The sequence below is a fragment of the Trachinotus anak genome, unplaced genomic scaffold (assembly GCF_046630095.1).
Source record: "Trachinotus anak isolate AG129_WGS33_773 ecotype Australia unplaced genomic scaffold, CSIRO_AGI_Tana_v1 ptg000011l, whole genome shotgun sequence".
In the NCBI taxonomy this organism is placed as follows: domain Eukaryota; kingdom Metazoa; phylum Chordata; class Actinopteri; order Carangiformes; family Carangidae; genus Trachinotus; species Trachinotus anak.
The window spans coordinates 9,759,575-9,786,842 of NW_027273862.1; the positions used below are offsets into that span (position 1 = coordinate 9,759,575).

A 27,268-nucleotide genomic window follows, 5' to 3' on the forward strand; every position below is an offset into this window, starting at 1 on the left:
GTGAGCCGAGGTTCTCCTTCCGCCGTCCGTACGTGCAGAGAGCAGTCTGACATCGCTGGGAGGGTAAGCTTTTTGTTACCTCTACTCACAAAAAATGTGTTTTATATATCTGTGGACGAGCCCCCGTGGACATAGAAAACACTGGCCACAGAGAGGTGTTTGTATAGCGGAGTAAAAAAAGGGGGTTTAACGCGTCTGTGCGGCTCTGGCGGTGGAGCTAGTCCGCCGCTGCCTGCGTGAGTGTGGTCCTTTGTGTCCTCCATTGCTCCGGTGACAGACTAGCGCCCAGCAGCTGGGAGAGGCAGCCGGCCACTTACCACTTTACACACGGGTAATTAACGCCGTGCAGCCCCCAAACTGTAGTATTGTGTACATGGGTTTGTTATGGTGTTCACATATTTAGCCTCAGCATCATCCGGCTGCTAACTGAAGCGACGATGCTAGCGCTGCTAGCGTTAGCCGTCTGAACTCAAAGCACCTAACAAGGTTTTCTTGTTGTGCAGTCAAGTTGTTGATCTGAAGACCTGGTGGAAAACTCTACCTACAACAAGTCTTTACATCCGACCTCCACACATTGGTTTGTTTAACAAATCAAAGCGGTGAAGTAGTCGGGTGTTAGTGAATGAATAAAAGAGGGGCTGGCGCTGTGACCGAGGCAGAGCTCATGGTAACAAAGATACCTGCACTGTGCTGATCACTTAAAGCTCAGATGCTTTGTCAATTGAAAAAAAATTAAGTCAATTAAAAGTCAAATGCCTTTGTTCCATTGTCATCAGTGTAAATTAAATATATATTTGCGCTTTGCCAAATCAGGAATTTGTAGATGTCCCCTTGGGCTCTAAAAAATGATGAAGGGCAAGTTGTCTGACATTTTATAGGCAAAGCCAATAGTTGAGTAACTAAATAGCAGATTAAACCCTAAATTGGTTATTCTTTTTTCCCCCAGCACACTCACAAGCCATATTTGCCATTCTTCATTCAGTCTGATTTAATTAATAAAATAATAATTCCCCCCTCCCAATAGAAAATGTCATGCGGGCTGTGGAAAGAGACCCTGGCTGTGGCAGAGGACTACCTGCTCCTTTGCTGCACAAGCCCACAGCCAGCCCCTCCACCTCCCAGCGAATCAGCCGCTGCCATGAGAAGCGTGGCCAAGGACATGGAGACGCAGCACCAGGCTCGCTTCCACTCCCTTGTTCAGACCTTCCTAAGGCAGTGTGGGCCGGACCCCTGCTCCAGCCTCAGGAAGGTGATGGAGGAGCTGGTGGGAGATGGACACTTGAACTGGGGGAGAGTTGTTTCCATTTTCACCTTTACTGGGGTGCTGGTCAGACAGATGCTGGAGCAGAGGGCCAAGAACCCAGGGCTGGACCCTGGGCAGGGACCCGAAAACTGCAGGGGACTGGCAGAGACCATAGCTGATTACCTGGGCGAGGAGAAGAAAGACTGGATGCTGGAGAATGGTGGATGGGTAAGTTATAACAGCAAGTCCACTCTGAAGCTGATTGAGTCACACAAAAACTGTAGCTATTCAAATGCAACCTCGGGCAGTAAGACAGCTTAAAAAAAAGTCCCAGACTTAAAAGAGAAAGCGATATTTTTAAACTGCTTGCATTGGAAATCACCTAGTGTGATATGATCATGCTTGCTTTCTGCTGGGGTGTACATTTTTAGATCTTTGGGTAAAATGTGGCTTAAAATATGGCCAGGGCATAGTTTGGACGCAGCCTTTTTTACTTTATTGTTTGCCAGTGAGCATTCAGAAGTCTTGTGTGACAGCTGTGATTATAGGAACTGCAGAGTAGCAATAGGCCGGATTCTGGGGATCGTATCCTCCAAGACCTCAGCAGTGTAAATTCAGGGAGCTGATCAAACAATGCTGGGGTTTGGATTATCAGAGTTTTTGGTAATGGTTAGACAAAAGCTTTGTTGTCAGGCAGTCTTGGACTGAAGGCTTGTTTCACCGCAGGAAATCAAAAGGACAAAGATAATTTTAAACCTGCTCAGTGGCTTAGTCACTGGAAAAACTTAAGGAATAGTTATGATGGACTCTGGGTCGACTATAGTCCGAGGCCTCGCCAAAATGAACATGCCTACATTGAAAGGCTGCTTTTGTGAATGGACTCGCCCTGGGCCTCTCCCAATCACCCATGTAAACACACACACACACACACACACACACACACACACACCCCTCCTTTCTTCAGCTGGCAGCTGGTTTCAATAGACACATAACCAGCTCAGCCAGATGGACTTTGTAGTAACAGTCAAAGCTTCAGCGTGTTGAATTTGGCATTAGCCATATTGAGGGTTAGCATGGTATGACGAGAAAAACAAGCAGCTGTAAAGCAGCAAGAACACCTGGTGCTGAGAGCAGGTGCCCTCACTGGTCGAATGTGTGTTTTCAGTCTGAAAACATGATGGAGAAAATACAGCTGCTGGAGGGGGTGCACAGCACCTGGCCGCCCAGTTTTTATGAATTTGAATAGTCTCTATTTTTCTATACCGACAGGTTGGCACTTTGACAGTGTTCTTGTTTATTTTTTAATTGGAAGAACTGCAGTGCACTGCAGTTACAATATTTTTTTAAAACTGCAGATATCAGCAGCATCCTCAGTCCAACTATTTTTCCATGTTAGTGGAGAAGTGCAGCGCTGTCAGAGACTGTGACACATTTTCCAAAATATATTGTATAATTGCCAACAGCCGTCAGCTAAGCCACTGTTAGCTGGAAGACATTTTGGCAGCGAATACTTGCTCTTTTATTCTCTAAAACCTGCAGTATACGGTGACAAATTGAAAGTAACAGAAATATTTTCTGTTGCTAGTAAACAAAAAGTTTCATGCTCTCAATATTTTTTTTTTTCTCTTTAGGAGGGGTTCTGTAAGTTCTCCCACAACGCCAGAGAGGTGAGCCAGGACTTGTCGATGAAGACGGCGCTGTTTGCTGCAGCTAGTGTGGGCATCGCTGGACTCACCTTCCTCCTGGTGCGCTAGTTCAGACTTCTACATCCTTAGCACGTCCTCATCTATGTTCTCATTTCATTTGGCACAATTAAGTAGACATTTGAATTTATCATCAATGCTGCAAAAACAGGCCTAAATCTGTAGTGATTTCAGGGTTGTGGCATCAAGTCATCAACTGAATGTTTGCACATACAAACCCTCCTCCCACACATACTGACATTTTGTCACTTGCTCCTTAAGATTGTAAAAATGATCTCAATGCCTTCATAAATTTAGGAGTAAGAGACACCAGTTTGCATAATTTCTCCAAGTTAATTACTAAAGCACAGGTTTCTACAAAAAATGAACTTGCTCTCAATGTTTGTATTTTCAACTGTGCAGCTAAAAAAACTTTAAATTTCAATTTTTTGATTTTAAAATTCTCAGCTGCCTTTTATTCATGTGTTTACCTGAGTTGTGTATGTGACATAGAACCATGCTAGTGTACAATGTATAAATTAATATATTATATTTATATGAAATGAAACAGTAAAGCAGTGGCCCTTTTCTAACTGACCCACAGCTAATTCAGTTGTTTCATTGTTTAAGTCTGTCCTACAGTCATGTGAAATGTCTGAATTTATATGGTCAACAGTGCTTATTGCAGTGCTGATAACCACACAACGGTGCTATGATATGTTGTGAAATGTTTCTTATATCAAACTACAAAACCAGGGACCAATCTGACTTATTAACATATTGCTTTTAGAACAAACCGTTGCTAAGGCATTTCTGCACCACAGATCTCTTAAACATTATATTTTTACATTGTTTTGTTCTATTTATTTGTCATTGTCTTTGTAATAAAAAAAAAAAAAAAGTAGCAATCGTGGAGTTTGTGATTGTTGTGATTGAGTGCAAAGAAGTGTGTTTTGTTTTTCAGTGTGATCTACTGTATCACCATGATGATATCACCTTTTACAACTTTATCTTCCCCTAAATGTCCAATGCAGCAGGTCAGGAGATTTCTTCCAGGGGAATATGAAATGTGAAGGATCCTCCCTCCTTTCGTGTGCAGACATATTGTCATAAATAAGATATGTACCGCTGTCTGTCTCTGCTGCTCTGACCATCGCAGTGCTCAAGTTACACAACAGGGGCTGTATTCCCAAAGCATCATAAGGTTAAAAGTAGGTCATAACTGGCTGAGATCGGAGAAACGCATAAAGAATAGTGTGTCAGTCCTAACTTTAGGACTTCTAAGTTTTTCATCTAAAAGTAGGTCCTAAGTCTGATATTAAAGGTGGTCCAGAGATCTAGTAAGTCAATAAGACCCACACACACACACAATGAAATGCTGTAGATAAAGTGTTTTGTTAAAAAAAACAAAAAAACCTGTATTTTGATGCTGGGTGAATTTAATAAGAATCAGATCAGCTCACCAACCAAGTAAAACAATGCTTAATTTTTACGTTGTATCTAAGTTCAACTTTAATTTAGATTTTAATTAATTGCATTAATTTAAGTTTTAATTTGATACAATTTCGAATACATTTTATGTAATTAAATTGACATTTTTTGTGTAATTTTGCTGTTATTTTTTTTTTTTTACTGATAAACAGCAGGTTCACACTGTATCAGGGCTAAACTACACAATATCACAATTGCTGGGAAAAAAAGGCATGCTGTCAAATCATGTCGGCTTTCTTTGTTCTACCGTCTGTTTACACAACATATTATCAGCACACTATGTACAGGCACACACCCATCATCTTCAAAGCACACCTACTCACACCTTACACCACTATCTCTCATATGACACCCAGTCATTTGCACTGCATTCAGAAACCTTCAATTTTTTTTTCCCCATTTTGTCATGTTGCAGCCTTATGTTTCATTTTCCCTCATCAGTCTTCCCCCAATACACCAACATGACAAAGTGAAAACAGAATTTATACATTTATTTTTTTAAGAAAGGTTTTCAGATTTGATGAGCATTTGATTTCTTCCAGACGTAGAAATGAGGCCAAACAGTTCAATCTAGGTTTCATCAGACCAGAGAATCTTGTTTCTCACAATCTGAGAGTCCTTAAAGGGATTTTTTTTTTTTTTTTTTTTTTTTTTTTTTTTTGCTAATTCCAAGTATTTTTCATGTGTCTTGAGGAGAAGCGTCTGGTTGGCTACTGCAGTGATGGTTACCTTTTCAAAGTTTCACCCATCTCCACACAGGATCTCTGGAGCTCAGCCAGAGTGACCATCAGGCTCTTGGTCACCTCTCTCAGTTTGGCTGGGTGGACAGTTCCAGGAAACCAGTTCCTGGTTGTTCCCATTTTCTTCCATTTAAGGATTACGGAGGCCATTGTGCTCTGGGGAACCTTCAAGGCAGAAGAAACATTTTCGTAGCCTTGTCACGATCCTTTCTCTTGCTCTGCAGTCAGCTCCCTCTCATGACTTGTTTTTTTGCTCTGATATGCATTACCAGCTCTGAGACCTTATATAGACAGGTGTGTGCGTTTTCAAATCATGTCCAATTAGTTGAACCGACCACAGGTGGACTTCAGTCAAGGTGTAGAAACATCTCAAAGATAATCAAGAGAAATAGGAGGAACTTGAGCTAAATTTCAAGTTTCATGGCAAAGGGTCTGTTAATGTAATATTTCAGTTTTTCTTTTTTAATAAATTTGTAAATATTTCCTTTTTTTTTTTCACATAATGTATTGAGTATAGATTGATGAGGGGAAAAAATATATTTTTAAATTTCAGAATAAAGCTACAACATAACAAAAAGTGAAAGAAATCAAATTGGTCTGTACATTTCCCAGTTGTATGTAGATGATTCTGTAGCTCATCACTTTATCTGATACGCTTTACACAAACATGTGAACATCTGTGAAGAGGCTGTACCTGACACACTGCCAAACAAATATGCTTAAAGGTAATTTTTCAATAAGCTACGGTGAATGGCTTAAATTATAAATGAATTTACATTTTGCTTTAACTTTTTTCTCATTCGCACACAAAGAGCCCATGTGTTGGCCTTTTCGGTCTCCTGGAGCGCTGACACTGATCATTTCCCTCAGTTAGTAGTGGTTCCCACTGTATAAGGCCTAGTTTCAACACATACACACACTGTTAACACTACCCAGACTCTGCCAAGTCAATTATTTCTTGATCACTGTCACACCACATGTATTGTAGTTCATGTTGTTTGTGAAACAGAGAACCATGACTGCCTCTGATGTGGTGTATCATGTTTCCTGTTGATACTGTTTTTACTTCACCAGTGGAAACTGAACAGAGCGTCACAAACAGAAAACAAATCTCTTGTTATTATCATTATCTGTGTTTCTTATGGATTATATGGTACAACGATTACATGGATGGTGGTTCCTGTGGCTGCTTTAAACCTCAGTCTAGAGGGTTTTAAAGGCACGAGGTCTAGTGATTTGATGGTCAACAATCCCTTGAAATAACTCTTGCCTGATATAGCTTATTTCTCTCTCCCATGGAGCTCCATTGATGCCCTTTATTATGATGAACATTGTAATGAACAGCACTGTAGTTTATTTTGACCCAATCCCACGTACACTTATTGCCATGAGTAATCACCAGAGCACTGTGTATTAATCCACAGCTGAAAATAGTCTCAGACAAACACACCATTTGCTTGTGTTTGGCTAATGTCTACAACAAACTACAGTGCCCAGCTGCTGAAAGGTGCTATAAGTAGATATTGTCTGCCACCAAAGCTGGCTTCTTGCCAGGAGTGGGTGGTGGTGGTGGCGGTGTTGAAAACGGTTGCTTGCCAAGATCTGCAGCCATTAAGTGTACTGCCGTAAATAAACAGGTGTTAACACTGGCTATGTAGCAATAGCAAAAACTTATATATAGCTCCTTAAAGTTAATTATTTCATAAAATGAAATTCTTCTCCCATGATTTGTTTTAAAAAAGATTTGTGTCTTTAGTGTCAGACAGGCTGGTTTTGGTCTTTCCATGGGAGTTGTTGACCATAACAAAATTATAGAATATTTCCAGCTTTATCCTTTATAATGATACGTCACAGGCCTCACAGCTGCTGCTGCTGATCAGGGATCAGTGCGGCTGGGGGCCATCAATATCCAGATGGATTTTTCAGGCAGCTTATGCTACATCCTTGGCAATCTGATGTGTTTCTGTTACATCGGCTGAGGGTAATGAGGAACAGGTTAAACTCTCTGACCTCAGGGCTGATCGGAACAACCACAGCTGGTCCAGATGGTTGCTGCTCACTGTACTTCACACAGGACAGTGTGGAGATGTAATAAAGGGTAGTCTGGTAGTCATAATCACTGAGAATATTCATTGCATGATGAAGTCGCCACAGCTGATGGGTAATTAAGTGCACTTACTCAAGCACCATACTGTTTTGAGTAATTGTAAATTACTTAAGTTGCTGCATTTGATATATTCCACTATTACGCTACATTTCAGAGGTAAATATTGCAGTTTTTACTCCACCACTCTTATTTGACAACTATAGTTACTGGTTACTTTGCAGATTCAAATTAAAAAACCTATAATAAGTGTATAAAATATTAATTGCTTTGAAGTACATTGAACATCCTGACATTATCTTAAATACTGTAAACAGGAAAGAACTTATTTCCATTCTAACATGATTTTTTGGATTTGATTATGTCTGGTGGAAACACAGGAACATTTGAGCAGAAACAGTTCAGGAAATCTGGCTGATTCACCTGACACACAGCCAGTACTGTCAGCTCTTGTCGCCACACGGAGAGAAATTTGACAAAAAAAAACCTTCAACCTCTTTACCAGAGCATCGCTGCACAGTTAAATAAGCAGTGTGTAAATCGTCTGAAATGAGCAGATCAGCAGTTAATCCCACATATTTTATTGCATTTCTGGAAAATGTTTTGGATTTTTTGTTGGAATTGGTTACAATTTGGTTTGCATCAGCATAACAAGTCATTTAAAAGGGCAAATAGATATTAAATGTCAAATTACATATTTATTTTTCATATGTGACATTCGTCATTGAATTAAAATTTATCACTGTTAAATTACTAACTGAAAGAACACATACAACAGTTACCTTATCACAACTAAATACCATTTTGGTAATAGTACATGTATATATTTATAAAAATAAAGCATATATGGCAGGAATGAACATATAATACCTTTTATATGTCAAAAAAGTGCCAAACTAGGAATACAGACATCCATAGATGAATGTTTATAATGATATAAGGTGTTTTGAAAATGCCAATCATTTAAAGACTAATCAGAGAGGAAATTAGTGATGGATATTCTGTCTGCAACCTCCGATTAAAAGAAATGTTTTGAAGAAATACACTTATTTGCTTTCTTGCTAAGATGATGATAATATTGATACCACTCTCATGTCATATTTCATTTGTTCAATCTGCTCAAAAACCATAGTGTAAAAATGACGCTTTGCCATTTTAGAGGGGGGGTTATGTGTTGGACTATTTATTGGCCTGGACCAGTAGCAAACACTCCATGAATTTACTGGTCCCGGTCAAGAAACAGTCCAACACATGACCCCACTAAAACTTGGATTAGTCATTTTTATACTGCGCTTTCTGTACAAATTAAACAAACTAGTTATAAAAGTTTCATTTGTGAGTTTTAGAGGTGCCAGTATGCAGTTTCTATGCTAAGCTAAGATAACTGCCTGTTAGCAGTAGCTTTATATTCATCATATCAATCTTCTGATCTTTTGGCAAGAAAACAAACAAGCATATTTTGGACTTATCCAAACAGAGAAAAGCTGAATATGACATAGATCTGTGGCTTGATAAAGAATCACATTTTCCCTTTTTTACCATTCCCAAGTAAATGTAGCTAAAGAGACGTTTAACTTATGAAAGGAGCGGTTCGTCAGGCTCCAGTCAGCTGAAAAGCTTCTAGACTTGCATCCTGTATACACCACAAGTTTTTAAGTGTATACATTCATAAACAGAAGTACAGATCAGTGCCAGGCTCCTCGGAGTTGCTCTCATCATCGTGTCGCCCTTGTCTATATTCACAGTGGAGACAATATATGGTCTGATCTTCTTGGCTGACAGTAAGACTTAAAGGTGTTGGTCATGGTCAACAATTAAAACTCCGTCATATTTCAAAATTTGAATTCATTTTGGTCGTCAGTTAGGCAGATTTGATGAGAGTGAGTTTTGAACCACAGAAGACAAACCATGTAATTCTCTTACAGTGTGAATACAGCTATTATTCTGTCTGCCATCCTCTAATGCTGAGAGCAGGTCTTCTTCTGATTCTTTGAGGAAGACTTCTCTTCTTTTTGTCCATGGACCATCTCCTTCACCTTTTTTGTCAGCTGGTCACATGAAACATAAATAAATTTAAGATGAAATAAGTATTGTTATTGTCATACATATTTTATTTTTGCCACGCTAGCAGCAAAATAAAGGGCTGCAATGCTCTACCTTTTGACTGAAATTCCTCAATAATAAGATGAACTGGCACAAAATTTTGTATATATATATATATATATATATATATTTCTCTAATGATGATCCCCTGAATTGTTCTCTAGTGCTTAATAGACTCTCACAGAATATGCTACCACGGCTGATGTCATGTTTATTCTGAAAAATTAAATTTAATTCTCATTTATGCTTCATTCTCTGAAAGCTGGCTTAATCAACTAAATCTGGATATTTCCTGTGTTTATTTTTCTACTTAGGTGACTGGCCATTCTGGTTAACAATTCATTTGGAACATAGTAGCTATATGATACTAAAATAGATAAAGTATGTGGGTGTGGTGCCCAAACCACAATTAACACAATTAACAGTCATTGCTGTGAAGAACACAGTGAGCTGTACCATGTCATGGAAAGTATTGGCTTACCGGCTGTAGACATAAAAAAAATATTACTGCTACAGAGTATGCTCATTTTTACTACGATCAGTTAATTATCACTTTAGACAAATGTCATTAGCTGGTTTTGTTGTTGAAGAGCTCTGGATGAAAATGAGAGCTCTAAATAATTATTTTTATTCATAAACTAACAAAATGTCCCTTGAAATGTCACTTTTTAAAAGTAATAGATATCTACCTAACACACTAACCTGTTCAGGATCGGGAAATGTTCCTGTCTCAAACTTGGAGTAGATCAGCTTACCATTCAACGACACCTCAAAGCTATCTGTGGAGGGAAAATTAGACAGCGAAAACGACAATGCATTCACATCAGTTCAATGCAAATACCTGTACCACTTCTTACTTCTTACACTTGATACCAGTAAAACAGGTTTCCATGATAGAATCGGCACAGTATGACACTGGCTAAAAGTTAAACTGCTGTCACCACATCGACTCATGTCAGGAAAAATAGGTTATAAATAAATATTTTTACAGTCGTAGTTATTCAGTTCTTATTGTTGGAATCTAGGAGTTTGAAATGTTAGCCAGTTCAACATTTTCAAAAGCTAAAACATACAGGTGGTAAAACAAGCAAAGGAATCTGCATTTATAAAAACAAAAACAAGATGCAGCTGTTAAGGTTGTGTGTGTAGAACAACAAGGACGTGCAGTACAGTGCAGTTGCAGACCGAAAACATGCCGACTTTTGAGTCCCAAAGCATGTGTGGTGTGAAAAAACATAGGGTTTATATTCGCACCATCTCACTACTGCAAATTGTGCATCTGAATATCCTGCGCTCGTAGAGGAGGTAATCCGGCTGTAATGCAGAGACAGAAACTGAAACTGTCTGACTGGTGTATGGAAGACCATTTCTGCCAGAAAGAAGCCAGGCACCCCAAATCACATCTGATCGGATTAGTTCAAAAGTGTTTTTATTTTTGTTTTTTCTATCATTTTATATTTATTTTTCTGGAGAGGAAGAGAGAGCAAGAGAGAGAGAGAGAGAGAGAGAGAGAGAGAGAGAGATACTTTTTTTTTTTTTTTTATTTCTTGGCAGAAATGGGCCTCCATACAGTTTGGCTTAAACAAAGAGCAGCTCACTTGGTCTCCCTTTGACTCCCGTCACCTTCACACCAGGAACCTGTCGGATGAAACCGACCAGTTCCTGATAGCGGAAAGCATAACTTCATCCTTTACTGGAACACAAAAGAACATGAAGTAGAAGCACATTAATAAACCTAGTACTTGACTCATTCAACTCTAAATTCAGATTATTTTGAACCAAGCAGAAATCCTTTATGGGTTAAATAGTGAGAGTTTCTAGATAAATACTTTATTGATCACTTGGAGAAATTATAATATCCAGAGAAAATTTTTTGTTAAGATGAATTTGATGATTGATTAATGATGAATTAAAATATGTACTCAACCTATGTTTCTACCTGGTCCTTGAGATTCTTAGGAAAACTAGTGTTATCTTAACTAACTGTACAGTCATATTATACAAATTTCTACAGACTAAAAGATATTTATTTCCTCAGAACCACTGATAAAATTTGCCACCTAGCCCTATTTGTCTGTCTTATAATTGATGAGTTCATTGCAGTCTGTCCTAACTACAAGATTCATCAGCTGAATAGAATTAATGAAGTTCAAAACTTACCAGTATTCAATGGTGACTGCAGCCATGGTTTTGCAGCTGATTTGTATAAGCCTGTAACAGAGCTGCGACTTTCAGTCTGAACTGAGCTACAGAATATGCAAAGTTATGTTTAAACTTCTCTATTTTATAAACCACACCTCGTGGGACGGTCAACCAGTCTGTCTAGTTTATGCAGCATAATTAATTTGAACGGACTTCCCGAGAAACAATCATCCTTTCAGACAACTATTGATTCAGTTTTAATACAGCTCATTTCTCTGGTATTTTCTTTCAGGTAACTTGAGGCTAAGAAAGAAAGAATGAATATGCAAATTCAAAACTCAAGCCAACATTCACACAAAGAGATGGGGGCACTGCCAAGCAGGGGAACCTGGCAAACTCTTATTCTACCCTCTAAAGAGCCCTTTCAGTCTGTAACATTTCTCCTGTCAGAGAAGTGAGATAACCAGGAGAGTATCTCTGTTCAGCCATCACATTATCACACAGGTGCACAGGTGAGCAGTTTGGTCAGAGGCAGATGAACGGAGGTTATTGTGCGTTGGTTCAAACAGCAGCAGCTACTGTCCAAACTGAGGAATCTGAGACCTCTGCTTAAACACCAGACCCACTGTCTCCTTCAGAAGGCATACTTTCAAGAATTTACCAGCCCTTTATCAGCAGGATGTCACTGTTCTGCTTTACAGTGCTAGGGGTTCATATACACACACACACACACACACACCTCACTGTGGACACCAAATTTTAAGCTACCAACATTTTCACAAGGGGTAGTAAATAAGGATTAATTTCTTGATGTTATAGAATAATTGTTTTGCCTATAAAATAAAGTAAAAAAGCCTATTAGAGTTTCTCTGGTATTAAGGTGATGGATTCAAATTTATTGTATTATCCAACAGTGAAACCTAAAGATTTTCAGCCTACTATCATATAAGACAAAGAAAAACATAACAGCCACACATTCAGGAATCAGCAAAGTTTGACTGAATGATTGATTTTTTTTGTCAACTAATCAATTTATCATTTAAAAGAATAAAATCTTTCACATACTGATGTCCAGTTTGGCCACTGTACATGAGCAGCTGTTTCTTCCTCACAGCCTGCACCGCACAAGGTGCAATGAGAAATATCCAGTAGATCAGAATCTGACATTATGCTTCATATCGTAACACAGTGATTCTTTTAAGACGTGAGTGATGTTGCTAAAGCTTTTTAACATTTTATTTGTTTAAAATGATATCCAGTACAAAATGTATACAGTAATACCCTTAGGTTTGTCAGTTCCCCTGAATAAAATATTTTAATCTGTTCAGCTCATGCCAGATAACAGTATCTATAAGATACACTAGTTTGCTCATACAATAGTTGATGACAAAGATATAGCAATAGTACCTTTGTAACAATAAAAACTACCAGCAATATTTTGGTGGACACACTTTCAATACAATAAAATTACATACATTGCTCTGTAAAAGTTGCATTGCAATCTGCCCATATTTTACAAGATTTTCAAATTCATGTATATTTTCATAAACTAAGAGACAAAAAGTTGTGATACAAGTCTTTATACATTTATAAAAATGATCTGGTGGCAAACTGCAGTGTTGCAGTGACTGAATCTCAGCAGGCTGTCCTCTCTGAAGCTGCTGTAACAGATGTACAATGCACTTAGATTTGATCTTTTTTTTTTCTTTTTCGTTAAAACAAGGCAACTTCTCAAACTTCAAAATAAATAATAAACCCTCTGCAATGATATTGTACCTGTCAATATATCCAGTTCATATATATATATACTGTATATTTATATATATATATTCATAAATGTGTACAAAATGTGTTTAAAAATCCCCCCCCCCCCAAGTATGTGCTACAGAACGAAAGGATTAGCTAAGATGCTTGAATTCTGTGCAACACAGCATTTTGGTGGGAACAACAAAAACATGACAGTCTGCATGCACTGGTTTCCATGGAAATCCAGGTGTGATTCTTCCAGTTGATTAGGTGCACCTTTCTGCTCCTTGGCTTTGACTAAAATCAAATCAGAATAGTGCCCCCTCGTCATTCACACTCTCTCTCTCGCTTCAATCTGATCACAGCATCAGTCTCATTGATTGACGGGACTCCTTGACGCCGCCCCCTGGGTTGGGAGGGTCTTCTTGTGGGAATGTCACCTTATCTGGTGTGTAGTCGTTCCTCTTCAGATCTGACAAACAAGAGAAAAAGGAAAAAAGTCAAAGTTATGATACAAACTAGAATTTTATGATAATAAAGCCACAAACTAAGCTACATCACAAAATGATTTTCCCCATTTTCTTTTGAGAACAGACGGTAATTGAGCACAACTGAGCAGTAATTTTAGTGCAGCAATAATATAACTAAACAGCAGCTATAAAATATCTCACCAGGAAGTTTGAGTTTCCGACAACAGGAGTTGCAATGGTGTTTTGCACGGAAATTCCTGATGGCATCATCCCCCAGGTTGGCCGGTCCAAATATCATATCATAGGAACTGCAGAGTTACACAAAAGTCATTTAGTACAGATAAAGGCAGCTAGTAAAGTTGAAATTGTACTCAACATAGAGTCACTAGATACTAAATTAATTGTGTGAGCTTACCCCTTCTCACCGCTCTTTATGACCGAAGGATCTGTCAGAATCTCCCCAACACCTGCAGAGGTACACAAAAAAAATACACAAGCGTCATTATCAAAAACATTAAATAGAAACTGCATCAATACATTTCTGTTAAGACAAATTCAGACTATGTGACTTCAAAGGCGTTGGATTGCCAATTCGCCTCAGATCGGGGGCTTTTGTCAGTGACTTCTAGAATCCGTCAGTGGTGCCACAGTCAGGCTTAAAATCATGTAGTCTGACCTTTGCATTAAGTGCAAAGGAGGTCAGTGGAGAAAGGCCATTAATTTAAACATATAACTCTCATCTTCTAACAAGAACAAAAATACTCTAATACTACAAAATGAGCTAGACTGCATTTTAGAGGATTCAGTGTATTGGCATGTGGGTCCCTTCACACGTTCTGAGGGTGTGTTAAGAGCTTTTACCTTGCAGGTCGAGCACCAGCAGCTCTCCGCGGGTGTACTCGTAGGTCCAGTGGCTGAAGGCCAGCATGGTTTCCTCCAGGAGGTTGGTGGGGACGATCTCGTCCCCATTGTTGTTGTTGAACTTCCTGAACTCCCCGGTGATGCACTCTTCTATAGCAAACCACTGCCCAGCAGAGTGACAGTAGAGCAGAAACACTTCCAGAAACCTGAATGCAAAAAAATACCTATTCAGGGAACTGGCTTCGAAGAACAACAGTGACTTAGGGGGGAAAAAAAAAAAAAAAAAAAAAAAAAAAAACCCAACTAACATGTTGACATCACCTGCTGTGCAACCAAGTGCTGATATGGTCTTGCCAAACCACAATGAGCTAAGCAAATTATGCTTCAGCACACAGGGAAATAAAAACTAGATATTAAAGATAGATATGAAAATACAGCATGAAAACTGTTCTGCATACGCTCTTGTGTGCCTACCTCGGTGAATACGGAATAGTCTTCGGCCTGACTTGGTTAAAGGCAAATGTCAGCTTCTGAGCAGCTCGTTGTTGTTGAATTTCCTGGAGTGATGCAGGGAAACAAAAGGTTAAAACAGGTTCTACATTAGGCCTCACATTAGTGTAATGCCTGTTTTTATAATGCAAGGTGACACAGTCTTGTAGATGTGAGGGCTGTTATCAAGAAACACTGGAATTATACTAAAAGTAAAGGCTTTTTAAAATAGCACCACAAACAGAGCTGATTTAGCATTTTTGTGGCTAAAATGTTTTCTAGTTTTATGTTTTTCATTGGAGATTAATTATTCACAACCGTGAAAGACTGCTGTCAAAATGGTAAGTGTGGTGGTAAGTGGTTGCAGTAATATTTCTTTAAAAACTGCAAGCAAGCTCTACTTCACATTTACTCGTTCCTTTTTTCAGTAGACGTGAGAACTGAGCCTATTCTGTTTAAAATGTAGGGTGTCAAATGATGAGCCTCTAACCAGAAGTGTAGAAACTTAAACCACAGCAACACATCCTGCAAACCAAGAGGGTAGGTTCAGTTTTAGCTTTGGTACCAACATTTTTTGTCAGATGACCAAAATATATAGTTATATATGTTCCCTTTCTCTCAATCTCTCGTTTCTCATTCATATGCACACGTGTACACACAAATACACACATCAAGAGCCTGACTCTGCAAAAATGGACTTGTATCATGATGTTTTGTATCATCTCATTTTCTCATATTTTAAACAGATATTTTACATTGTTTATTTTCAACTCTACAAAGATCTTACTGGTAACACTGTGGAGTTTAAATGGTAAGATTGTTTGAGATCAGTAAAAATAAGCGTAGGGACAAGGACACATGTCCAAACCCAAATCTACACCCATGTTGCAAATTCAATCTAAGCAAATATACTCAGCACTGCTAAGAGGAATTAAGCCCATTGTTACAGAGCAAGAGATAAGACAGTGTATTTCTGTTCCCTACCCTGAGACAGAGGTGCAGCACAGTGTCCTCCTTGTAGATGCTCTGCCAGGTTTGGACCACCTCGGGAAGGAAGGACTTGACTATATACAGGTGTCCTGGTTTCAGGATGTCGTACTCTGACCAAGTGCAGAGCACCTTGAGGGCCCGCCTGAGTCCTCCGCCCATCTCCTCCTTGCTGAGGAACTCTATTTTAGCACAGAGGCCCCGCTGGGCCCAGGAAGACATACTGTTGTTGATAGTGTTGGGAGAGCTCTCCTCCAGACGGTACACAGTTACCGGTTCCCCTGAAGAAACACACAGTGGGAGGGTGAGAGGGTTAGGGCATGTTTCTCTGCCTCGACCTCATTTTTATCCTTTGTAATCTCTATTCAGAAACAGTTAAATAAATAAAATGATGCTGCATTACAGATGTTGTCCACTGGGAGGCAGAAAGACTCAAACAAAAGAACATTGACATGTCTGTTCATCAAGACCATCTGTCAACAATGTTCAACATTTCCAACTTGATACTTCTAAGAGATAAGAGTCTGATTAATGGCCTTGCTTCAAATGTAGCTCCATTATTAACTTCTGTTCTGATGATCCATGAACTCTTCAGAAAAAAAAAATCTAGTTAGCATGCTAGATATTTGACTTCCTTCAGTCAGTTTCCTTTTCTTGTTACTTTTTAAGAAGTAATCTCTTCTCAATATTTACTTTAGTCAATTATTTATGTTTATGTTTTTAAAAATATGTTAAAACGTGTTTTAAAAAGCAGCATATCAAATTCATAAAAGAACTATAAAACAGAAGTAAAAAAATCAAACTGTATTAACCGTGCTGCAGCTAGTTCAGGCTAGCTAGCCTTAGCCAAAGCTTATTTAACCTCTTTTGCCTGTTTCCTGTAATTGAAACTATTTTAATGTTTCAACAATCTTAGAACTTGAGTTTGATTTACCACATAACTAAGGTGGTAGCAAAGTCTAATAAAAAGAAAAAAATTAAAAAAAAAATGGCTCCAGAGAGCAGTCCTTAGCCTAGCTAAGAGAGTAAAAGTTATGTGTTCATGTTAATTTCTAAAATTAGCTCATTGGTTCAAATGGAAATGAAACTTGAAGAAGAAATATATTTCGTTTATAGATTCGGTGTTATTCCTTTCCACATTACAAACGCAGTTAAGTCAAACCCTTTTTTCTCAACTTTAATGTGTCTGTAGTTATCGTTCTTGGCCTCTGTGAGGCAGTAGGGACAAACATTGTTTTAATGAGCTGTCTCTAACTTTGTTCAGCTAGTTCATGAGAGCTGTAGTGTGTTACAGTATTACAGCTCTCACGAACTAGCTGAATGTCAGATTAAATAATAGTTTAAGTATAGCTTAATGTTGCTTTAAGATAAGCCATACCAATAACTGGTGCATTACTAAGAAATACTGTATGGTTGCAAATATACAGTAATCACCTCCTAAAACCACCGTGACGAAATGGCTAGAAACTTCATAGGTCACATGAACCACAAGCCTTTACATTTCTAAACACTGACAGTAGCAATGACAAAAAACAGAATTTGACTGCCACTGATGTAGTTCCTCTTCAGCAAGGAAATGTTCCTGTATTGGGAAGCCAAAAAATATAAAACAAAACTAACCAAAAAACCCCCACAACACCTACACTTTGTTCATCAATAGCTTGGGCAGGGCTGTGAAGTAAACAGCTGCAGGAAGAGAGGGCAAAAACAATTCTGAAACTACATCTCTTGTCTGGCTCCACACTTCCTCATGGCTGACTTTCTGCTGTCGGTTATCAGAGGTGTCTATGGCGTTTTCATGTGATCTGACCTGTTTGGGGATGCACCGTGATCCAGACTTACCTCTAGGGGGAACGGGAGTGAAAGGGATGCTCTGGGACAGTCTCATCAAGTTGTTCCGCTCAACAGCTGCAAAAGCACACACAGAAATACATACACACAAGTTAAAATAACTACAGAAGAGGAATGAACAGGTGTAAAAGTATATTGTAGGATTACTCATTGCTCTTTGTCTCTCATTTTAACCTACAACTAAAAATCAGATGCAATATTTCAAAATGACAAAAATTCTATAATTATTAATTTTAAGAATTAAATTAACATGAAAACATGATTTCACATCCTCCACTGTGGAATACATGTGTACAAATCCATGTCTTACCTGAGTACTGGTAGCTTTCCATGGGCTTGAATGGTGAGCCAATAGCTACAGAGAAAACAAAGTGTTAATCTTTCCACAAAAACTTTTTTAGGACTTTATTGAATGGCAGACAGAAAATAAAGGGGGTGAGAGAGGGGGCTAGACATGCAACAAGGGTCCAAGGCCAGATTCTAAACATGGATGTTGCAGTTTTGTTGCATGTGCTGTAACCCTTCAGCTACCAGGACGGTCCATATTTCCACAAGACTTTGTATAGAATGAGTTCCTGTCATTTAATGAACATGCCAGTGGTAATCACCGGACAATTATCTAGGCACGTTAATTAAACAAAAAAACCCTGAGGTTTTCAAGTGTCCACCAGTAGATGTCACTCTACTACTTCACAACAACAGATGCAGAGACAGGCCTCTTGTTTACACTTGTAACAATTTTATTTCCTAGAATTAATTTCTGTAAAAACAAATTTCTTCTTCTTCTGATGGATTTTTAATTATTTTCATTTTTCATTTCGGTAGAGCATTAGTTGTTATCTCTATAGTTAAATGTCATAAGGCTACAGATATAAACAGCATATAAAATTGATTTTTCAATAATTTTACATTGAAAAACCACCAGGTATTTTTTCTGCCATAAACAGTGCAAAAGATTGGGGGCAGGGTGCAAATAATGATTTTCATTCTTGATTTATCTTATCATCATTTCTTTGATTAATCAATCATTTTTTACAGTCTGAAGTGACCTCTTCCAGTTGCCTTCTTTATCCAGACAACAGTACAAAAGCAAACTGTATTGAATTTACAATGACATAAAACTGAAAACCAGCAAATCCTCACAGTGGAAAAGCTGGAACAAGCAAATATTTAGCATTTTCAATTGAAAAATGACTGAAGCAGACAATGAAAATGAATGGATTATCAAAATAGATGCAGATTCATTTTCTGCTGATCAGCTAATCAATCAATGGACTAACTGTTTCAACTGTAACTGAGAGTGAAAGTATTCATGGCACAAGGCTGATATTTAGTTGTTTTGTTCAGTCAGTGTGAGTTACTTACAGTCCTTCCTGGCTCCCAGGTGGGTGTGTCGTGGTGCGTAGAGAGAAACTGCAGCTGTGACCACAGAAGAAGAAACACAGTAAGGCTTTCATCCAGAAACAAACTATCACACGGTGAAGTTCACACTCTGGCCCTAGTCTGACACTAGTTAGTAAAAGTCCTTTTCCAATAATTTTCCATAAATAAGTTAAGACGTTTTCAAAAAAGGTTTACAAGATAGTTGGACTTTCTAATTCAACTGCAATACTATTATCTTATTCAACACCTGCAAAGACTTTTGAATATCTAATATTCCCTGACTACCCCAGATATTTGACCAGCTTCTATCAACCTTTCCTTGTCTCAGATAATCTATTGTGTACTGCAACACAATCTCTTTTCTGAATTTCTGAGATGGTCCTCTGTAACACAATGTTGCTGAAGTGAAATTACAATCAAAATGCAAAAATTCTCCAATAAAACATTACATAATTACTGGAAAAAGAGTATTTATGGGAGAAATAAACGATTTTCCTCATGATTTTGGTGACGCCTGTACTGATTATATCACACACAACCACACAGAGGAATACAAAGAAAGGGAAAAGATCAAAAGTCCCTTTGGAAACAGCATCTATGCAAATGTTGCTCGACCAGCTGATCCAGACAGAGCGCGTCTGACCCATTTAAGTCATGCAGATGGAGAAACAACAGTGAAACTACACATCTTACCATTTAGGGTATCTTCGCCAGGGGCTCGCCTGAAAGACAGCAACACACAGAGATAAAACATTAGTTTAGGAAAACACAAGATTACAGGCATACAGTATCAATCTAGATCACAGAAATACAAAGGAGCTTGTGTAATGTATTCACATCACTGTGTGGCTTAAACACGAGACAAACAAACACCAGACGTCTACTTAAATCAGACAAAGTGACCAGACTTTTATTTGTTTCTAAAAACTTTGCCACATACAGAGGTAGTGGTTTTGTGGTCGGTATATAAGTGTGTGCGGGTGTGTTTGTGTGTCTACAATTCTTGTTGGCCAGTAGAAGGACACTTACAGGCTGCTGGCTTGGGCCGATTTAACCTGAACTCTTTCCTGCTGGAGAAATGAGAAGTTGTTAAGCAATGACAGACACTGGAATTAATGAAGGTGACAACTTTGTACTTTTTTAACTTAGTCATGAAAGCACACACAAAGACACACTTCTTACCAGTGCTGCAGCCCTGGGGTCCTCGTGGATGAGGATGTCTTCAGCTGACACTCTGCTTCTGTCCGTCTTTGTTAGAGCTACAGAAACAGAACAAACGATCAAAAACCATCAAGTGTCAACCGATAACTGTGGTAACTGAAAGGGTGCAGTGCACTGAAATAAAGAAATGTAGACTTCTTTAAAAGATTTTGCGTAGGAAATGGGATCTTTGTGAGCTTACTGGAGTCAGGATGGAGAAAAGCTGGGTTTTTGTCAAACTCTGTGAAGCCAGCGTAGGAGTTGACAGCTCTGATATGACCGTGACCTTCAGGCTGAGCCTGCAGCCATAAAAACAGAGACACAGAGAGATGTGAGAGGATAAACATTATTCTTAAACACTGATTAATGGGAAATTTCACAAAGTTTAATATTTTCAGGACCAATCATGAAGTATGGCTGTAATAGACAAGATTGTAAATGAGGCAAACTAACATAACACACACAACTTCATGGTGCAGGGTGCAGCATTTTAGTGGAGGCCCCATGCCTCTACTAAAATAGAACATCATTTAATCATTAACAAGACTTAAAGCGACATCTAGTTTTGATTCATTTTGAGATGAGACGAAAAAACAAGCTTAACTGCTGCACTGCAGTTAAGACACTAGGCTGAACTCAGATAATTAAAAAATGGACACACATTTTAGCAAACAGAGCCACATCGTGTGGTAGTTTGTATTACCACCTCTGCTAATCAATATCCTATGCTTCATGACGTTTTGACTCACTGACATACAATAGTGACCACTGAAAGGGTATAACACCTCACCAAGGAGGCAGAGTTCACGTTTTTGGTTGAACATAAAAAAAAATCTACTTGTTGAACCTTTAAGACAAGTGTCTGATCATCAGTGAGCCAATATGACAGCAACCCATTTTCAACAAAACCAGCTAAAAAGAAAAAATATTTTAGATGTTAATATGATTGACCCAGATAAAAACGACAAGTCCACACTGCCGGCTCTTCTGAAAAAAAAAAAACAAAAACAACTAAACAATCTATATACTGTGTATGCACTACACAAAATTACGTGATACATGTAAACACACACCTGAGATCGGATCTGTGTGGCCGGGCTTTGCTGCCTGCTGGAGGTGGAGGTCTCTTTGGGTGTGGAGTGCTGGAGGTCCAAACTATCTTTATGTCCTGAAAACAAGAAAATATTGTCATCCCACATGAGGGCAATTCAAACTGCCCTGTCAATCTGTCACATTATTAAAATAAATGATTTTTTATTTTTCCCAAGTAACTCATATTGGCCAAATGAGTCACTGGCAATATCCCATCAAAACAATGGTAAAGAATGTTTTTCTGTAACTATTTCAATTGTTTACTATTCCCAGTGTGAGTTACTGAGTAGCATTCAAAACAAGACAACCAATTGTACATCTTGATCAGGTGACATGACCAACACCATAATAGTGAACTAATCACAGTTCAAACATCTGATTCTCATGAAAAACTCCTCTCCACACCTCCACCTGCCAAACACATCCTCAATCAATCACTGGACTGAAAACCAGACAATCAATCATTCATGCTTCAGTCACATCATACGTGAAACCTCAGAACCACCCTAGAACAGAGAATAAGTAAGTTGGACAAAAAGGTGCAGACAGAACAGCGTAAAAAAAAAGCACCAGCTAAAGATCTACTGGGATCCTGATCTGGGAGATGGACAGGCCCGAGCACCCGGCAGACACAGCCCTCAACTTCAGACTGAAAATCAAACCTCTCGTTGTGTTTGGCTCTCTCGCCATGTTCCTCTTGTCAAGGGGGACTTCTGACCCACTTTGAAAATCGCAGTAGGATGCTGGTGGTCCCGACTCTCTCTGTTCCCTGCTCCTTCGTCTGCGGGGTCTCCTGCAAGTCAGTGCAGGGCCACGAGCACAACTTGGCCGGACGTTATTTCCATGGATGTGAGCCAGTGGTGATTCAGCTTCAGGAGCCAGTGGGACATGAGTGTCTGCACTCTGTCTACTCAGAAATCCTGATCTGCCTTCGTCATCACAGAACGCCTCGTTCACGTACCCCCAACTGACTGTCCTCTCTCCCCCTCCTATTCCTACTCCCTCTGTGTTCTCAGGCTTCACAGTGCAAGCAGGCAAGCAGGCAGGCCGAGCAGAGCCCGAAGATGAGACAATGACAACAGTAGGATACACACACACACAGTTTTCATCCTCCTCTCTTAACTTTTCATCAACACCAGATTCACCCTCATTCTCATACTTACCCACAAATGCACCAAACTCTACAGTAGTGCTGTCTGGCTGGTGGGGCTGCTGGTAAAGCCCAGCTAGAGCGAGCTCTGGGTGGCTGGAGCCACCGGGCTGGGAAGGGGTGCTGCTGATGTGGAACTGAGCCCCGGGGGAGGGTACGTTGGGCAGGCTGGATGGGGAGTCAGAAAGGCCTGGGTCTTGTGGACGGGTCAGCTTACTCTGGGTGAGAGAGTGGCCTCGGAGACGCAGCTCCGGAGGAGAAATGGCCACAGCACTTTGGACAAAGGCACTGGAGCTGGCACTGCCTGAGGAGCCAGCCTCTGCAGCAAGGTGCCCGAGCCCAAACAACTCCCTCCTCTCCGGACTCAATGCTGGGTTCAGGCTGGGGTCCAGCCCCAGTCCTACACCAGGGCTGGGCCCAACTCTCCGGATACTTTCTGTCCCAGCGCCTCCCCCTACACCGGTTCCGAAAAGAGAATCTGCTATGTCGACTCCTGCCTCGGGGAAAGAAGAGCCGAAGTAGGGTCCAACACTGCGTTTGCCTATCATGGACGATTTGGAGTGGGGGCCGGTGTCTGTTGCCACAGGGGCGATGCTGGGGACCACGTTCTTAGACAGGCTGAGCTCCCGCGTAATCTGATTGTGGACCTTACTGGCCTCCGACGCCCTCTGAGCAGTGAGGGTCTTCAGAGTGTCCACAGTCAGGGCTGAGAGGTCCTGCAGGTGGCCGATTTGGGAGTCCAGTGTATGCAAAGCGCGTTTTATAAAGTTGACCTTGTTCCCAACCTCCCTCAGCTGCAAAGACATGGTCTCCACTCTGGAAATGACAACCAGTAGCTTCAGTTAGCACACAGTTCACAGATCAGCTCGTTACGTAACAACATTATTACTAAATGACTGACTGTATATTCAAAGGTGCATCTTATTGAATGTTTTGAAAGCTTTACACCTTGCCTCTATAAAGGGCAATAACAGTCCCACCTTTCTGAGGTAAGACGTATGCGCTCCTCACTCCCCGAGTGGAACTGATCATCCTTTTCATGAAAGTATGTTTCCACACACTGCTCCTCAAAATCATGAAGCTTTTTTTGGTCTTCCTCTGTGAGAAACAGCTCTAAAAGAACGCAGATTAAATAGGAGTTAGAATACAGTACATGACATCAAAGTGGATGTCTCAGGAGAAAGCAGAGACTTGTCACTGTTGGAGAACCTTTGTTGAATAGTTTAGTTCTGTACATATCAGTGGCATGTCGCAGACAGTGACAGTAGTGTGGACGTACTTGGACCGTAGGTATTCTCCTTCTTCCTCTTTCTACACATACAGAAGAGGGAGTAGATATGGCACAGGAGGATGAAGGGAGGTGGGAGGACAGGCTTCTCATGGTAGGCCATAATGAAATGGTAACGCTGGTACTTCCACACCAGATTAGAAATGGACTTCACTTGTATGTACACATTGCTGAAAAAACCAGAGTACAGAAATGGCACTCAATATTATGTTGAGGAGAATACCAGTAATATTTTATTTCATTTTAAGAAATAACCCAAAGCTGCGCCATGATGAAGTTAATGAGTACCAACATTTTATTGTAAAGACATCTGGAACTGGCACTAAAATGCTTACTTGAAGAAGGCGATGAGGAGGTTGACCATTAGTATATACTGTACAAAGAGGTAGACTGCTTGTAGGAGAGGAGTCAGCCACACTCCTGCCGTACACAGGGACTGCACTTCACTGTTATTGGCACACACTGTGAAGAGAAGACGCAACAAATGAGCTGCTTATTGGGGTATACTGAAGTCAGGACAGAGCACATTGTAGCTCGGATGCTTTAAGAGGAAAACATTACATGTTTCTTAAAAAACTGAAGCCTATAGAGCCTTGAGCATTCAATATTTTTTTTTACACAAGTTTGCACTGCCTAAATAACATTGAACTATTCACCACTTTTAGCACAAGGTCATAAGTGATACACCATGTGAAAAATTTAAATGGTGTGTGACATATCAGGACGCCAACTCAGTTTATGAAGCCCAGTCGGGTGTTTTGTTCCTCCTGAGCTTCACATGGGCTCGGCTCAAGCGAAGATTGTTGCCTTTTACCCCGACCCTTTACAGCTGAGACGAGGCAGTTGATCCTGCGGCGAAGCAAATTGCCCCCCCCCCCCTCCCTGAAGAGAACCGTGTTGGCTGCTTCTGTCTGTGAACTATGTTGCGTGAAAGAGGCTGTGAGGGGGAACAACGATTAGGCCACCGTGGGTTTGATTTCCAGTGCTGGTTTTGAGTGACAATCAGCTATGATGCCGTGGTGAGAAGCTTTGAATAAAACAGTTCTTACCCTCGTAATCTCCCCTACCATCCTCATCGTCCTTACCATCGATTTCATAGGCATACACTTCCCCGTACATCATCCAGTACGGTTGGAAGACCACATCTTTGGCCAGTGTCCAGCTGGGCTCCTCATGTGGGTAGAGAATGGCTTTCCTGGGTACGCCATAGCTCAGCAGGACTATAGCCATAATTACCACAATATAGAACATGTTGGCCACCTGCAAGAGATGTCACAAATACTGAATTAACCATATGACCAATGGTATTATCAATACTTGAAATAACATTTGAGTTATAAAGAATAAACCAGAAAGTATTGCAAACATATCTACTCTGGGGATCCCGAGACAGCACTATTTTATTACTTTTGCTTTCTTTTGATTTCAATTTTTATACAACAGCTTGTTGAATAAGGGAAAAACAAACACAAGTCAATGTTCTTCTGGTCCTTGGTTTGGTTTGGTGTTGCCCGTTTCAAAGCAAAGGTTGATTCCAGGTGTTGGGTATAAAAGCCCTTATAATTCCTTTATTGAAATCCCCAGGGGAAACACAGTAATGTTGAAGGATTGATGATTACTTAACAGCTATAATGGAAACTTTACGAACATTACTGATCATCTAGTTTCACTTTCACAGGGCAGTTGTTTGATATTTTGGAAAATACATTTATTCACCATCTTGCTGAGAACTTCAGCCAGTTATCTTAGCTTAGCATAAAGACTGAAAATGTGGGAAACAGCTAGCCTGGTTCTGTACAAAGGTCTAAAAAAAAAAACAAAAAACCCTCCAAGATCAGCGATTAGATTTCAGGAAGTCATGAGCCCAGCAAATAAATATTTCCACACATAACCTACTGTAAATAATAATGTCAATAAAAAAAGTACAAAAGGAAAGTAAAATTTAGAGGTGCAGTTAGGCAGATCTGTGCCTTCAGACAGAACCAGCTATATTTCCCGGTGCTTCTGGTTTAGCGTAGCTAAGTTGAGCTTTTCACAAAATGTCTAACAACATAAATGAATATCAACCAATTTCACAGGTTATTTCAGAATCATTTAATATTTAGTTAAGGGAAGGTTATCAGTTAAGGTATTCTATATTTAATAAAATACAATAGGGCACAGTACATGGTCAAAGGTTTGTGCTCAGGATAATACAGCATGTCACAATACCTGTTTACAGCATGTAGATTATTAATGCTGTTCAAAATGATTAAATGAAAACATAAATATCAATATGACGAAGTTATGAATGCACAAAAACATAGCATCTCTCTCAGTGTGCTCAGACTACAAGGTACGAAACACATGAAGGCTGTGTGCATCTGTGTGCCATAGAGCAGTGGTTCTCAACGTGGGGTCCGGGAACCCCCATGTTTGTTATGGGTTTCTGTAATAAAACATCTAAAAGCAAAAATCATGAAATGGGGGTCCATGGTCTCATTTGTGTCAGTTTAGGGGACCTTGATGTGAAAAAGTTTGTGAACTACCCGACTTTAGGTACAATAAAATAATCGCATATACACACAGGCACATGGTGGAGTGACATCCTTTAAATAGTTATGTGCTTCTGCCAATGATTTGATGGTTACAGAAAGAGTACTGATGTTCAGGCATGTTCAAGACTAAACATGAAACCTGGGGCCAGATTTTCAAAGCCTGCCATGTCACAATCCAGAAACACAATAATAATAATGATGATATCTGACAGGTTCACTAGCCTGGGGGCAAAGTTAGGCTTCCACAGTAATGCACTCTGTCTGTTGCTGAATATTCCTAGAAAGCAGTCCTACTCATTGATAGTGTAGTTGGTAAAACAGAAACACTACCAGTGCTATGCATGTAAACCTGGCCTTCAGTATCACTGAGCAAAATTCCACTACAAAATGTTAAAACAGTGTTTGGTAATTTAAATGTTTATTCAAATAACAAAGAACTCACCATTTTAGCAATCATCATGACGTACGGCCCGGCTTGCTGGTTCACAGCCAGGATATCGAGGAGTCGCACATACCAGAAGATGATATTCAAACAATAAACTGTTCTGCCAGGGATGAAGGCATCGCCTCCGCCCAACCTCAGCCCAAAGCCGATAAAGAACATCACAATGGCCAGAAAGTCAGACACGTTAAAATAGTCGCTGAACCACACCTTTATCTTCTGGCTTATTTTGCCAGCTTCAGACATGAACATCTAGAAAAAAAAAAG

General features: G+C 39.7%; 2 protein-coding genes and 1 long non-coding RNA gene across 4 annotated transcripts in view; 1 reads left to right on the plus strand and 2 right to left on the minus strand.

Moving 5' to 3' along the window:
* On the plus strand, positions 1-3,837 carry bcl2l10 (BCL2 like 10). Its single transcript, XM_071488139.1, has 3 exons — positions 1-63; positions 1,025-1,471; positions 2,875-3,837. The coding sequence occupies exons 2-3, from the start codon at positions 1,028-1,030 to the stop codon at positions 2,995-2,997; spliced, it is 567 nt and encodes a 188-aa protein (XP_071344240.1). The 5' UTR covers positions 1-63; positions 1,025-1,027; the 3' UTR covers positions 2,998-3,837.
* Positions 3,838-7,818: 3,981 nt separating this feature from the next.
* On the minus strand, positions 7,819-11,622 carry LOC139628390 (uncharacterized). Its single transcript, XR_011692764.1, has 4 exons — positions 11,524-11,622; positions 10,962-11,056; positions 10,066-10,142; positions 7,819-9,308 (listed from the first exon to the last, which is right to left on the minus strand). It is a non-coding gene; the product is annotated as an uncharacterized lncRNA (long non-coding RNA).
* Positions 11,623-12,714: 1,092 nt separating this feature from the next.
* trpm7 (transient receptor potential cation channel, subfamily M, member 7) overlaps positions 12,715-27,268 on the minus strand; it is a 37,840-nt gene continuing 23,286 nt past the window's right edge. The window contains exons 21-40 of one of the 2 annotated variants that reach the window (XM_071490098.1): positions 27,002-27,253; positions 25,108-25,282; positions 24,358-24,484; positions 24,014-24,192; positions 23,715-23,847; positions 22,748-23,550; positions 21,566-21,660; positions 20,695-20,791; positions 20,475-20,551; positions 20,322-20,359; positions 19,986-20,014; positions 19,275-19,328; positions 18,220-18,264; positions 17,901-17,966; positions 16,056-16,339; positions 15,057-15,139; positions 14,583-14,788; positions 14,137-14,188; positions 13,923-14,029; positions 12,715-13,723 (exon numbers count right to left, since the gene is read on the minus strand). In XM_071490098.1, coding sequence (XP_071346199.1) covers positions 13,611-13,723; positions 13,923-14,029; positions 14,137-14,188; positions 14,583-14,788; positions 15,057-15,139; positions 16,056-16,339; positions 17,901-17,966; positions 18,220-18,264; positions 19,275-19,328; positions 19,986-20,014; positions 20,322-20,359; positions 20,475-20,551; positions 20,695-20,791; positions 21,566-21,660; positions 22,748-23,550; positions 23,715-23,847; positions 24,014-24,192; positions 24,358-24,484; positions 25,108-25,282; positions 27,002-27,253 — 3,015 coding nt within the window. In that variant the 3' untranslated portion in view covers positions 12,715-13,610. Of the gene's footprint in view, positions 13,724-13,922; positions 14,030-14,136; positions 14,189-14,582; positions 14,789-15,056; positions 15,140-16,055; positions 16,340-17,900; positions 17,967-18,219; positions 18,265-19,274; positions 19,329-19,985; positions 20,015-20,321; positions 20,363-20,474; positions 20,552-20,694; positions 20,792-21,565; positions 21,661-22,747; positions 23,551-23,714; positions 23,848-24,013; positions 24,193-24,357; positions 24,485-25,107; positions 25,283-27,001; positions 27,254-27,268 lie in introns of both variants that reach the window. The other variant, XM_071490097.1, reaches the window with a different exon arrangement.